Source organism: Nerophis ophidion, linkage group LG19, assembly GCF_033978795.1.
Source record: "Nerophis ophidion isolate RoL-2023_Sa linkage group LG19, RoL_Noph_v1.0, whole genome shotgun sequence".
Taxonomy (NCBI): Eukaryota; Metazoa; Chordata; class Actinopteri; order Syngnathiformes; family Syngnathidae; genus Nerophis; species Nerophis ophidion.
In genome coordinates this window covers 35,969,519-35,984,146 of record NC_084629.1, presented here as the reverse complement: position 1 = coordinate 35,984,146, position 14,628 = coordinate 35,969,519, and the positions used below count along the sequence as shown (strand labels likewise).

The 14,628-nt window shown below is 45.2% G+C and overlaps 1 protein-coding gene across 1 annotated transcript in view; it reads left to right on the top strand.

The window, feature by feature from the left end:
- asmt (acetylserotonin O-methyltransferase) overlaps nucleotides 1-14,628 on the top strand; it is an 80,593-nt gene that overhangs the window by 13,933 nt on the left and 52,032 nt on the right. The window contains exon 3 of the mRNA XM_061879906.1: nucleotides 11,189-11,318. Within this exon, the coding sequence (XP_061735890.1) occupies nucleotides 11,189-11,318 (130 nt within the window). The remainder of the gene's footprint in view (nucleotides 1-11,188; nucleotides 11,319-14,628) is intronic.

Sequence of the window (14,628 nt, the reverse complement as noted above, 5' to 3'; positions counted from 1 at the left end):
TACTCTCGGCAGAGTCCTTGAGGGTGCATGGGAGTTTGCCCAACCAGTCTACATGTGCTTTGTGGACTTGGAGAAGGCATTCGACCGTGTCCCTCGGGAAGTCCTGTGGGGAGTGCTCAGGGAGTATGGGGTACCGGACTGTCTTATTGTGGCGGTCCGCTCCCTGTATGATCAGTGTCAGAGCTTGGTCCGCATTGCCGGTTGTAAGTCGGACATGTTTCCAGTGAGGGTTGGACTCCGCCAAGGCTGTCCTTTGTCACCGATTCTGTTCATAACTTTTATGGACAGAATTTCTAGGCGCAGCCAAGGCGTTGAGGGGTTCCGGTTTGATGGCTACAGGATTAGGTCTCTGCTTCATCTGGCCGGGATCTTCAGCTCTCACTGGATCGGTTCGTAGCCGAGTGTGAAGCGACCGGAATGAGAATTAGCACCTCCAAGTCCAAGTCCATGGTTCTCGCCCGGAAAAGGGTGGAGTGCCATCTCCGGGTTGGGGAGGAGACCCTGCCCCAAGTGGAGGAGTTCAAGTACCTAGGAGTCTTGTTCACGAGTGGGGGAAGAGTGGATCGTGAGATCGACAGGCGGATCGGTGCGGCGTCTTCAGTAATGCGGACGTTGTATCGATCCGTTGTGGTGAAGAAGGAGCTGAGCCGGAAGGCAAAGCTCTCAATTTACCGGTCGATCTATGTTCCCATTCTCACCTATGGTCATGAGCTTTGGGTCATGACCGAAAGGATAAGGTCACGGGTACAAGCGGCCCAAATGAGTTTCCTCCGCCGTGTGGCGGGGCTCTCCCTTAGAGATAGGGTGAGAAGCTCTGCCATCCGGGAGGAACTCAACGTAAAGCCGCTGCTCCTTCACATCGAGAGGAGCCAGATGAGGTGGTTCGGGCATCTGGTCAGGATGCCACCCGAACGCCTCCCTAGGGATGTGTTTAGGGCACGTCAAGCTGGTAGGAGGCCACGGGGAAGACCCAGGACACGTTGGGAAGACTATGTCTCCCGGCTGGCCTGGGAACGCCTCGGGATCCCCCGGGAAGAGCTAGACGAAGTGGCTGGAGAGCGGGAAGTCTGGGGTTCCCTGCTTAGGCTGCTGCCCCCGCGACCCGACCTCGGATAAGCGGAAGAGGATGGATGGATGGATGGGCACTACCTTTTCATGCCGGCCCAACCACATAGTATCTACGGCAGGGGTGTCAAAGTCAAATACAGAGTTGGCCAAAATTTAAAACTGAACAAAGCCGCGGGCCCAGGTTGAACAAATGAACCTTTTAAAAGGGACCCAAACAAGTTTTGCATTGAATATTGAACAAACAAGGCTTATATAACTTTATAGTGACATGCAAAATCGAGTTTCAAATAATAATAATACTTTTAAAATATCAATGGCATATCAAATAAATAAATAAATAAATGGGTTGTACTTGTATAGCGCTTTTCTACCTTCAAGGTACTCAAAGCGCTTTGACACTACTTCCACATTTACCCATTCACACACACATTCACACACTGATGGAGGGAGCTGCCATGCAAGGCGCCAACCAGCACCCATCAGGAGCAAGGGCGAAGTGTCTTGCTCAGGACACAACGGACGTGACGAAGTTGGTACTAGGTGGGATTTGAACCAGGGACCCTCGGGTTGCGCACGGCCACTCTCCCACTGCGCCACGCCGTATATATTATATATATAATATATATATATAATATATATATAAATAATAAATAATTACAATCGAATGCCTCTTTACTATTCGCAGCCTTCTGAGGTAAATATCAAAATAAACTTTTTCCACAGGTTAATAATACATTTGAAAATAAAATAACAATAATGAATGAATGAAACATTCAAACCTTGAAGTAGCAAGACAAAAGTGCATGAATAAAAGGTTCATTACTGCTCAATTTGCTACACTGATTTGCTTTAACACTGAATATGGAACAAGAAACACTTACTGTATATAACTTTATAGTGCAAAATCAACTTTTAAAAATACAAACAAAAAAACATCAATGGTATACTTAATAACATGTAAATTAAAAAAAATGAATGCCTCTTTTCTATTTGCAGGTAAATATCAACATTAACTTTTTCCACAGGCTAATACATTTGAAAATAAAATAACAATGAGGTGGACGGGGTGTGGTGGTAGCGGGGGGTGCATAATATAGCGTCCCGGAAGAGTTAGTGCTGCAAGGGGTTCAAGGTATTTGTTCTGTTGTGTTCATGTTGTGTTACAGTGCGGATGTTCTCTCGAAATGTGTTTCTCATTCTTGTTTGGTGTGGGTTCACAGTGTGGCGCATATTTGTAACAGTTTTAAAGTTGTTTATATGGCCACTCTCAGTCTGACCTGTATGGCTGTTGATCAAGTATGTGTTGCATTCACTTGGGTGTGTGTGTACAAGCCGCATATATTATGTGACTTGGCTGGCACGCTGTTTGTATGGAGGGAATGCGGACGTGACGACAGGTTGTAGCGGACATTAAAGGCAGTGCCCTAAAGGCACGCCCCCCATATTGTTGTACGGGTGGAAATCGGAAGAAATTCAGGACAGTGGTTGCCCCAGGAAATAGTCGAGGAGGCACTGAACTTCGGTAGTCTTCCGGGAAAATCCTGAGGGTTGGCAAGTATGAATCTTAGCGGTGAATGCGGTGTTATACAGCGGCACCTGCGCTGTATAACACCGACGGGCCAGCTCTAATGTTAATTTGATATTGCCTCAAGGGCCAAATGAAATTACACGGCGGGCCAGAGTTTGACGCCCATGATCTACGGCTTTTCACACCCACAAGTGAATGCAAGGCATACTTGGTCAACACACTGCAAAAAGTCAGTGTTCAAAAACGAGAAAAAATAATACAACAATGAGGGGTATTTTATTTGAACTAAGCAAAATTATCTGCCCACAGAACAAGAAAATTTGGCTTGTCAAGACTTCCCGAAACAAGTAAAATTAGCTAACCTCAATGAACCAAAAAATATGTTAGTATATTCTCACTAATAACAAGTGCACTTAAAAGAGACCGTTTTGCTCAATATGTTGAAAAATAGCCCTGCGATGAGGTGGCGACTTGTCCAGGGTGTACACCGCCTACCGCCCGAATGCAGCTAAGATAGGCTCCAGTGACCCCAAAAGGGACAAGCGGTAGAAAATGGATGGATGGATGTTGAAAAATATTCTTAAAGGCCTACTGAAAGCCACGACTACCGATCACACAGTCTGATAGTTTATATATCAATGATGAAATATTAACATTGCAACACATGCCAATACGGCCTTTTTAGTTTACTAAATTACAATTTTAAATTTCCCGCGGAGTTTCTTGTTGAAAACGTCGCGGAATGATGACGCGTGTTTGTGACGTCTCGGGTTATAGCGGACATATTAGCCCAGCACCACTTACGGCTAAAAGTAGTCTCTTTTCATCGCATAATTACACAGTATTTTGGACATCTGTGTTGCTGAATCTTTTGCAATTTGTTCAATTAATAATGGAGACGTCTAAGAAGAATGCTGTTGGTGGAAAGCGGTGGATTGCAGCTGCCTTTAGCAACCGAAACACAGCCGGTGTTTCTTTGTTGTGAAGCTTTAACACAGAGCGGTCAAGCGGACATGTTTCTCTACATCAACCAGCACGTTTTTGGATAGGAAAATTGTGATATTAAGTCGGCTCTTACCGGAGACTTCAGTGGATTACGCGACCTACTCCTGCAGCTCAAAAAGGCAGCTGTGATCTTGGCTCCTCGGCTTCTCTCAGAGACACTGGCGTTCACCGCAGCCCTCCGACTTTCAGGTGTGACTTTATAATCTCACTAAAACACTATTAACACAATAAGCAGATAAGGGATTTTCCAGAATTATCCTAGTAAAAGTGTCTGATAACATCTGAAACGGTCACACTGCCGCCGCCTTTTCTTTTTTGTCTTTTTTTATTTTTATTTTTTTATTTTTTTGTGCTTCACTTTAACTTTCCTGTTTCACGAATCTTTCATCCTTGCTCAAATTAATGGGGAAATTGTCGCTTTCTCGGTCTGACGAGCTCTTGCTGCTGGTGGCCATGATTATAAACAATGTTCAGATGTGAGGAGCTCCACAACCCGTGACGTCACGCGCACACGTAGCAGACGCCAGCGGTGTGATCGGAAACGCGGATGCCGAGCGGGGCTGAAAACAAAGCAGAAGGCTAATCCCCACAGAACACCACTTCCCTCCATCCTGAAGCCGGATTTAAATGGAAGATGCGAGACTACTGGTCTGAGTAAGGTGTCAGTTAAATTAGAACAAGTTTTTTCTGCTTTGATTGTTTCAGAGTTGGACATGCGTTCTACTGAGGTGGCAAACTATGATGCGTTCGGTTTATCAAAGCAACAAACAAACAATTGGAAAATTCCTGTCGTATCAATTCCTAGATATGGTCGTAATTATACTAAATGCACTGGGCATTATAAACACAACATTATTAATATTGCTACTACGGATAATTTGATCAAAAATTCCCTAATACAGCCCATTACCTATAATATAGTTTTTTTAAACATAAGATCATTGTCTCCCAAAACGTTGTTAGTTAATGATATCATCAGAGACAACAATCTTAACGTCATCGGTCTCAGCGAAACCTGGCTTAAACCAAACAACTTTTTTGCGTAAACTAGGCATGTCTTCCTAACTTTACACATGCGCATATTGCCCGTCCCCTTAAAAGGGTTGGGGGGGGTCGCACTAATATACAACGAAAACTGTAACCTTAGTCCTAACATAAATAATAAATATAAATCGTTTGAGGTGCTTACTATGAGGTCTGTCACACCGCTGCCTCTACACCTGGCTGTTATCTACCGCCCCCCAGGGCCCTATTCGGACTTTATCAATGAATTCTCAGAGTTCGTTGCTGATCTAGTGACGCACGCCGATAATATAATCATAATGAGGGACTTTAATATCCATATGAATACCCCATGTTCGAGATGCCACCTCAGTAGAAGCATTTAAGTCTCACCTTAAAACTCATTTGTATACTCTAGCCTTTAAATAGACTCCCTTTTTAGACCAGTTGATCTGCCGTTTCTTTTCTTTTTCTCCTATGTCCCATTCTCCCTTGTGGAGGGGGTCCGGTCCGATCCGGTGGCCATGTACTGCTTGCCTGTGTATCGGCTGGGGACATCTCTGCGCTGCTGAACCGCCTCCGCTTGGGATGGTTTCCTGCTGGCTCCACTTTGAACGGGACTCTCGCTGCTGTGTTGGATCCGCTTTGGACTGGACTCTTGCGACTGTGTTGGATCCATTATGGATTGAACTTTCACAGTATCATGTTAGACCCGCTCGACATCCATTGCTTTCCTCCTCTCCAAGGTTCTCATAGTCATCATTGTCACCGACAATGAGTTTTCCTTGCCCTTATGTGGGCCTACCGAGGATGTCGTAGTGATTTGTGTTGTGGTTTGTGCAGCCCTTTGAGACTCTAGTGATTTAGGGCTATATAAGTAAACATTGATTGATTGATTGATACTTCCGGTACAGGCAAGGCTTTTTTATTAGCGACCAAAAGTTGCGAACTTTATCGTGGATGTTCTCTACTAAATTCTTTCAGCAAAAATATGGCAATATTTTGAAATGATCAAGTATGACACATAGAATGGACCTGCTATCCCCCTTTTAAATAAGAACATCTCATTTCAGTAGGCCTTTAAGTAAATGCTAGTGCCAATATCTGCACATAATGATATGCGTTCGGCATCATGATTTTTTTTTTTCATGCTTGAAGTAAGAAATTATTACTTTAAAAAAAGTAGTTTTATACTTGTGAGTCTTGATGACACAGCTTTGCAAAAGTTGATATTCTACTTTCAAGCATTTTTTACTCAATATTGGTCATAAAATCTCAGCAACAAGCTGTAATATCTTACTGAGATCATTTAGGACCAAAACCCTTAAAACAAGTCAAACACTCTAACATAAAATCTGCTTAGTGACAGAAAAGACGTACATATCACCCTTATTTGAGGTATTTAATCTTACTTAGATTTCACTTTTTGCAGTGCAGCCATACAGGCCGTATAAACAACTTCAACACTGTTACAAATATGCGCCACACTGTGAACCCACACCAAACAAGAATGACAAACACATTTCGGGAGAACATCTGCACCGTAACACAACAGAACAAATACCCAGAACCACTTGCAGCACTAACTCTTCCGGGAAGCTACAATATACACCCCACCCCCCACCTCAATCTCCTCATGCTCTATCAGGGAGAGCATGTCCCAAATTCCAAGCTGCTGTTTTGAGGCATGTTAAAAACAATAATGCACTTGTGACTTCAATAATAAACATGGCAGCACCATGTTGGCATTTTTTTTTTCCATAACTTGAGTTGATTTGTTTTGGAAAACCTTGTTACATTGTTTAATGCATCCAGTGGGGCATCACAACAAAATTAGGCATAATAATGTGTTACTTTCACGACTGTATATATCGGTATCAGTTGATATCGGAATCGGTAATTAAGATTTGGACAATATCGGATATCGGCAAAAAAGCCATTATCGGACATCATGATTTATTGATGCCTTTTTGACATATCAAGGCCATTTAATGATGACTTGACATGAAAATGTTACATATGGCTCCTTTAAATAAAACCTGGTTAAAAGTTTTCAGTTTGTGTTGAAGTACTTTTGAGCACATGATTCAACAATACTAATACGATTGTTGTCTATTTCAAAAATGCATACAATTACATGACACATCCCAGTTTCTAGGTTCTCTTTTCATCATGTCCCTTTTCCATTTCAAAAGCAATTGCTATGTTTTTTTAATTTTTATATTTTACTGCCTCGTAACAGTCGACCACAGAGCCTTGAAATAAATACAAAATGTGCGTAATGTCATAAAATTTCGGGATTTAGTGGAGTAATAAGGATGTCGAGATAGACTGACCATACGGACATTTCCTCTTTTGCGGGGCTGTCTGGGCGGAGTTTCTTAAATGCCTCAAATGTCCCGCATTTTGAGTTATGGTCGCGTGTATTTTCAATGTACGTTCAGGATTATGAAGGGGTTAATAACAAAACTAATTGTGCATGCAATTGTATTTATTTATTTATTATTAATAAAAAAAAGTATTAAAAAATGAATATTATCAACAACTGTACGTATATTAGTGACAATTTCAACATAGCAGTGATTAAAAATCTGTCATTGACATTATCATTACAAACATTAATAAAAATAATAACAAAAAAAGAACGCTTGCATCACATCTAATAAACTTGACCACACAAAGTGTCCAATATTTTCCACAAAGATAAAATAAGTCATATTTTTGGTTCATTAAATAGTTAAAACAAATTTAAATAATGGATCTCATATTCCAATATATGACTCATTATTATCTCAACTAAATGCAGTTTTTTCTACTGATATCATCTCCATAGCTTGTGTGTGCCAGTCAGACTGTGTTGGACTATCAACATCTATCCATTTTTTTAATATAACCCTTTTTTTTATTGTGCATATTGAAAGAAATGCATTTTTACTCTTTGATGACTTGTTACTAAATTGAGGGAGATCCCCAAGAATACAAGTTTGCAGTGTCATTGGGACGTTTATATTAAGGAATGTGATTGCTTCTTTTGTTGTTTTCAACCATAACTCTTTTATTCTCTGACATTCCCACAATGAAGAGTTGCCTTTCAAAATTGGACCACATTTTGAAAATTCCTAGCGTCAACACTGCTGTCAACAGAGGAGAAAAAATTCTTTATTTCAATAAATATTTATGAAGAACACAAACAAAGGGCCCAAATTTCCCTCGCCCGGACGCGGGTCACCGGGCCCCCCCCCTCTGGAGCCAAGCCCGAAGGTGGGGCACGATGGCGAGCGCCTAAAGGCTTGTCCCCATGGGTCCCGGCCGGGCACAGCCCGAAGAGGCAACGTGGGTCCCCCCTCCAATGGGCTCACCACCAGTAGCAGGGGCCATAGAGGTTGGGTGCAATGTGAGCTGGGCGGCAGCCGAAGGCAGGGCACTTGGCGGTCCGATCCTCGGCTACAGAAGCTAGCTCTTGGGACATGGAACGTCACTTCGCTGGGGGGGAAGGAGCCTGAGCTAGAGCGCGAGGTTGGAGAAGTTCCGGCTGGATATAGTCGGACTCACTTCGACGCACAGCAAGGGCTCTGGAACCAGTTCTCTTGAGAGGGGCTGGACTCTCTTCCACTCTGGCGTTGCCGGCAGTGAGAGGCGGCGGGCTAGGGTGGCAATTCTTGTTTCCCCCCCAGCTCAAAACCTGCACGTTGGAGTTCAACCCAGTGGACGAGAGGGTAGCTTCCCTCCGCCTTCGGGTGGGGGGGGGACAGGTCCTGACTGTTGTTTGCGCTTACGCACCAAACGGCAGCTCAGAGTACCCACGCTTTTTGGATTCACTCAAAGGAGTACTGGAGAGTGCTCCACCGGATGATTCCCTCGTTCTACTGGGGGACTTCAACGCTTATGTTGGCAACGACAGTGAAACCTGGAGAGGCGTGATTGGGAAGAATGGCCGCCCGGATCTGAGCCAGAGTGGTGTTTTGTTATTGGACTTTTGTGCTCGTCACAGATTGTCCATAACAAACACCATGTTCAAACATAAAAGTGTCCATATGTGCACTTGGCACCAGGACACCCTAGGCCGCAGTTCCATGATCTACTTTGTAGTTGTGTCATGGGATTTACGGTCCCATGTTTTGGACACTCGGGTGAAGAGAGGGGCGGAGCTTTCTACCGATCATCACCTGGTGGTGAGTTTGCTGCGATGGTGGGGGAGGATGCCGGACAGACCTGGCAGCTCCAAACGCATTGTGTGAGGGTTTGCTGGGAACACCTGGCAGAGTCTCCTGTCTGAGAGAATTTCAATTCCCACCTCCGGAAAAACTTTGAACATGTCACGAGGGAGGCGCTGGACATTGAGTCCGAGTGGACGATGTTCCGTACCTCTATTGTCGAGGCGGCCGATTGGCGCTGTGGCCGCAAGGTGGTTGGTGCCTGGCGTGGTGGTAATCCTAGAACCCGCTGGTGGACACCAGTGGTGAGGGATGCCGTCAAGCTGAAGAAATGGGCCTATCGGGCTCTTTTGGCTCATAGGACTATGGAGACAGCAGACAGGTACCGACAGGCGTACTGATAGGTGGTGTGCGGCTTCAGCGGTCACGGAGGCAAAAACTCGGACATGAGAGGAGTTCGGGGAAGCCATGGAAAACGACTTCCGGACGGCTTCGAAGCGATTCTGGACCACCATCTGCCGCCTCATGAAGGGGAAGCAGTGCAGTGTCAGCACCGTGTATGGTGGGGATGGTGTTTTGCTGACCTCAACTGCGGATGTTGTGGATCGGTGGAAGTAATACTTCGAAGCCGTCCTCAATCCTACCAGCATGTCTTCCTATGAGGAAGCAGTGCCTGGGGAATCTGTGGTGGGCTTTCCTATTTCTGGGGCTGAAGTTGCCGAGGTAGTTAAAAAGCTACTCAGTGGCAAGGCCCCAGGGGTGGATGAGAACCGCCCGGAGTTCTTTAAGGCTCTGGATGCTGTGGGGCTGTCTTGGTTGACACGACTCTGCAACATCGCGTGGACATCGGGGGCGGTACCTCTTGATTGGCAGACCGGGGTGGTGGTTCCTCTCTTTAAGAAGGGGACGCGAGGGTGTGTTCCAACTATCTTGGGATCACACTCCTCAGCCTTTCCAGTAAGGTCTATGCAGGTGTACTGGAGAGGAGGCTACGCCGGGTAGTCGAACCTCGGATTCAGGAGGAACAGTGTGGTTTTCGTCCTGGTCGTGGAACTGTGGACCAGCTCTATACTCTCGGAAGGGTCCTTGAGGGTGCATGGGAGTTTGCCCAACCAGTCCACATGTTCTATGTGGACTTGGAGAAGGCATTCAACCGTGTACCCCGGGAAGTCCTGTGGGGAGGGCTCCGAGAGTATGGGGTAACGGACTGTCTTATTGTGGCGGTCCGCTCCCTGTATAATCAGTGTCAGAGCTTGGTCCGCATTGGTGGCAGTAAGTCGGACCCGTTTCCAGTGAGTGTTGGACTCCGCCAAGGTTGCCCTTTGTCACCCATTCTGTTCATAACTTTTATGGACAGAATTTCTAGGCGCAGTCAAGGCGTTGGGGGATCCGGTTTGGTGACTGCAGGATTAGGTCTCTGCTATTTTCAGATGATGTGGTCCTGATGGCTTCATCTAGCCAAGATCTTCAGCTCTCACTGGATCAGTTTGCAGCCGAGTGCGAAGCGACTGGGATGGGAATCAGCACCTCCAAGTCCGAGTCCATGGTTCTCGCTCGGAAAAGGTTGGAGTGCCATCTCCGGGTTGGGGGGGAGATCTTGCCCTAAGTGGAGGAGTTCAAGTACCTTGGAGTCTTGTTCACGAGTGAGGGGAGAGTGGATCGTGAGATCGACAGACGGATTGGTGCGGCGTCTTCAGTAATGCGGACGCTGTATCGATCCGATGTGGTGAAGAAGGAGCTGTCAATTTACCGGTCGATCTACGTTCCCATCCTAAACTATGGTCATGAGCTTTGGGTCATGACCGAAAGGACAAGATCACGGGTACAAGCGGCCAAAATGAGTTTCCTTCTTCTGGTGGCGGGGCTCTCACTTAGAAGCTTGCTCATCCGGGAGGAGCTCAAAATAAAGCCGCTGCTCCTCCACGTCGAGAGGAGCCAGATGAGGTGATCCGGGCATCTGGTCAGGATGCCACCCGAACGCCTCCTTAGGGAGGTGTTTTGGGCACGTCCGACCGGTAGGAGGTCACGGGAAAAACCCAGGACACGTTGGGAAGACCATCTCTCCAGGCTGGCCTGGGAACGCCTCGAAATCCCCCGGAAGGAGCTGGACGAAGTGGCTGGGTAGAGAGAAGTCCAGGCTGCGACCCGACCTCGGATAAGCGGAAGAAGATGGATGGATGGATGGATATTATTTATAAAGCAAGTATCATTGGCAAATTTTCACCTAGTCCCGGCCTTTACATGCATACACATGTCTTCTTTTTGGGATTTCAGAATATGGTTAGCCTATGTCAAGATGACCACTCGATGAGTTCTTATTATCACTTCCTGTGTTCCGTCTTGTTCCTCATGTCTTGTCGTGAAAGGTCAAGTCGTGTTATAACACCCGCAGGAACTCATTCTCAGTCTCCTCTCACGCCATGTCTGTCAGTGTCCTACAGTAACACCGAGCAGGCCAGCCTCTACCTGACGCGCGCCGGTCCCGCCACCCTCTACCATTCCATCCAGTACAGCTCCAGAACCATCTACCTGTGCTGGCACTACCTGACTGATGCCGTCAGGTCAGTCAACTTAAAGGAGAAATGTGTGCTTATTCTACTGACATTCATTAAAAATGTTCATTTATGGATACTAGGGGTGTAACGGTACACAAAAATTTCGGTTCGGTACGTACCTCGGTTTAGAGGTCACAGTTCGGTTCATTTTCGGTACAGTAAGAAAACAACAAAATATAAATTTTTTGGTTATGTATTTACCAAATTTGTAAACAATGGCTTGATCCTTTCAACATTGGGAACACTATGATAATTCTGCCCACGTTAATCCACATTAAACTGCCTCAAATTGTTGCTTAGATTAAATAAAATGACACAACTTTTCTTCTACATATAAAAAGTGCAACATTAAACAGTTTCAAATCAACTCATCATGCTTAATTTATTACAGCATTTGGGAAGCCTGTAGTTTACTTTTATTATGTAAATGTTATATTTTTATGAACATGTGATACCAGGGACCCTGCCATTCAAAACTAGGCTGCTACATTACTAATGATTAATGTAACTATAGCTGAAAAAAAAATAGTACAATAGGAATAAGAGAGACTATTCATCCGTGAACACCATGGAGTTCATGTAGGCTTTATGATGCACTTAAATTATTATATACACCAGGGGTCGGGAACCTTTTTGGCTGAGAGAGCCATGAAAGCCAAATATTTCACAATGTATTTCTGTAAGAGCCATATAACATTTTTCAACACTGAATACAACTAAATTTGTGCATTTTTAAGTATGACCAACATTTGTAGAGTACAATAAGTCTCTTATTCTTTTTAACAACATTGTTATTATAAAAGCTAACCAATAATACATATAATACTTCTTACCATTAATGCGACATCTTGAACAGGTGTGGTAGAAAACGGATGGTTGGATTAAATTGCATGAGAATGTTTTATCATTTGAACGTTATTTTTGATACTGTGATTACCAGCCGAATTATTCATTACTTATCGTGTTAAGCAATGTCAGCTAAGATTTATCTGAGAGCCAGGTGCAGTCATCTGGCTCTAGAGCCATAGCATTAGACACCTTTTTACCTGCACTCTGCCTCCCGCTGTTTCCCACATCTACAAAGCAATTATCTACCGACTGCCACCTACTGATATGGAAGAGTATTACACGGTTACTCGGCATAGCTCGGTTGGTAGAGTGGCCGTGCTAGCAACCTGAGGGTTCCAGGTTGGATTCCCGCTTCTGCCATCCTAGTCACTGCCTTTGTGTCCTTGGGCAAGACACTTTAAACACCTGCCCCCAGTGCCACCCACACTGCTTTAAATGTAACTTAGATATTGGGTGTCACTTTGTAAAGCGCTTTGAGTCACTAGAGAAAAGCGCTATGTAAATATAATTATCTGAGAGCCATATGTAGTCATCAAAAGAGCCACAGACGCGGAAGGAGCTTTTCACAACAAAGTTCTAAAATTTAGTGATTAGATTAGATAGATTAAACAGCAAAATTTAAATTTTCAGCATAATCCCATTCAAGATCAGACAAACATTACAGGGAGACAGAACAGGATCGCTGACGGGTCTGCCGGCTTCCAGCGCCCCTTACAAAAAAGATGGGATACAGGTAAACGGGGGGGGGGGGTTAGGGGGGCCAGAGACAGGAGCAGACCCAACAAAGCAACCAAGACAGCCGACTCCACTCTCGGCCAGTGTCCAGTCCGCATGGATGAGCGAGGATACGTCCATGGTGACTGAGGTGTCCGACACCTGCTCACCCACCCAATAGGTGGGAAGCGAACCTGCAACCCTCAGAAGAATAAAATAAAAAAATCGGTCTTAGCCTGGGCCCTGGAGAGGGGGTGCAGACCGAGGCCAAGGGGAAAAAAACAACTCATAGCCATAGTACACACCCCTCTTACATGTGTGTAAGAGGGAAACATCAAAGAACACAGAGGACATCAAAGACATTAAAGCAGCAGATACAACCAGACACTTCTACATACAGCTATGAAGTGAATGATATATATTTTTTTTCTCTCGTGACTCAAAGCGCTTTACATAGTGAAACCCAATATCTAAGTTACATTTAAACCAGTGTGGGTGGCACTGGGAACAGGTGGGTAAAGTGTCTTGCCCAAGGACACAACGGCAGTGACTAGGATGGCGGAAGCGGGGATCGAACCTGCAACCCTCAAGTTGCTGGCACGGCCGCTCTACCAACCGAGCTATTGCCTTCTCCAATTCCACAAAGCACACGTGGACTGGTTGGGCAAACTCCCATGCACCCTCAAGGACCCTGCCGAGAGTATAGAGCTGGTCCACAGTTCCACGACCAGGACGAAAACTAAACTGTTCCTCCTGAATCCGAGGTTCGACTACCCGGCGTAGCCTCCTCTCCAGTACACCTGCATAGACCTTACAGAGAATAAAAAGTAAAAGAAACATATCCACTGTGGTGGCCTCTGCGGTGTTCCACGCCATCGTCCGCTGGGGTGGAGGGTAGCATGACCAGACACAGAAGCAGACCCAACAAAGCAACCAAGACAGCCGACTCCACTCTCGGCCAGTGTCCAGTCCGCATGGATGAGCGAGGATACGTCCAACGTGACTGAGGGGTCCGACACCTGCTCACCCAGCCAAGACACCGCGAAGCCTCTCCGTCCCAGCCCTCAGTGCTAGCTCCGCAGCCCTGTCCCCTCATCCGCATCTCCACCAGTCCCTCCAAACCGACTCCGGTGTGGCAGACACCCAACAGCTGGTCTCCATGGCCAAAAGGCTCCCGGGAGGCAGATCCAGAAGTCCACAAAAATAGCACCACAGAGGTCACGAAAGTGCCACCCCTTGTCACACAGTCCCAAAGGGTCCCGGACCAAAAGGCAAGAAAATATAATAACACATGAAAACAAGAGGGAAACACAAAAGGATGACACAAGAGCACAGAGCTCCTGTCAACAGCAGCCACTACAGTAGCGCCATCTTGGAAAAAAAATAAAAAATTACATATATCATATATCATAAAAATATATATCAGATTGTAGGTGGGTTAATTTTGTACCCTTCGCGTTCATATTTCACTGTTATTGCATTCGTTGTTTCACTTGATTATAAAATATGTCGATCAAAACTGGATGTGATATTCATATTTTGTCAATATTCAGTGTTTTATCCTTCATAGAAAAAAATGTAAAATTCCATTACGTTTTTTTAAGGCGGTCTGTCATGACGCTTTTAGCATTCAATCAGACATTATTGTGAGGTTTTGTATTAGTGTTCCTAAAAATAGATATACCGCCCCCCAGACACATTTTTTTCTCCGAGTTAAAATAATTGCCCAGGCCTGACATAATACGTAGTGTTA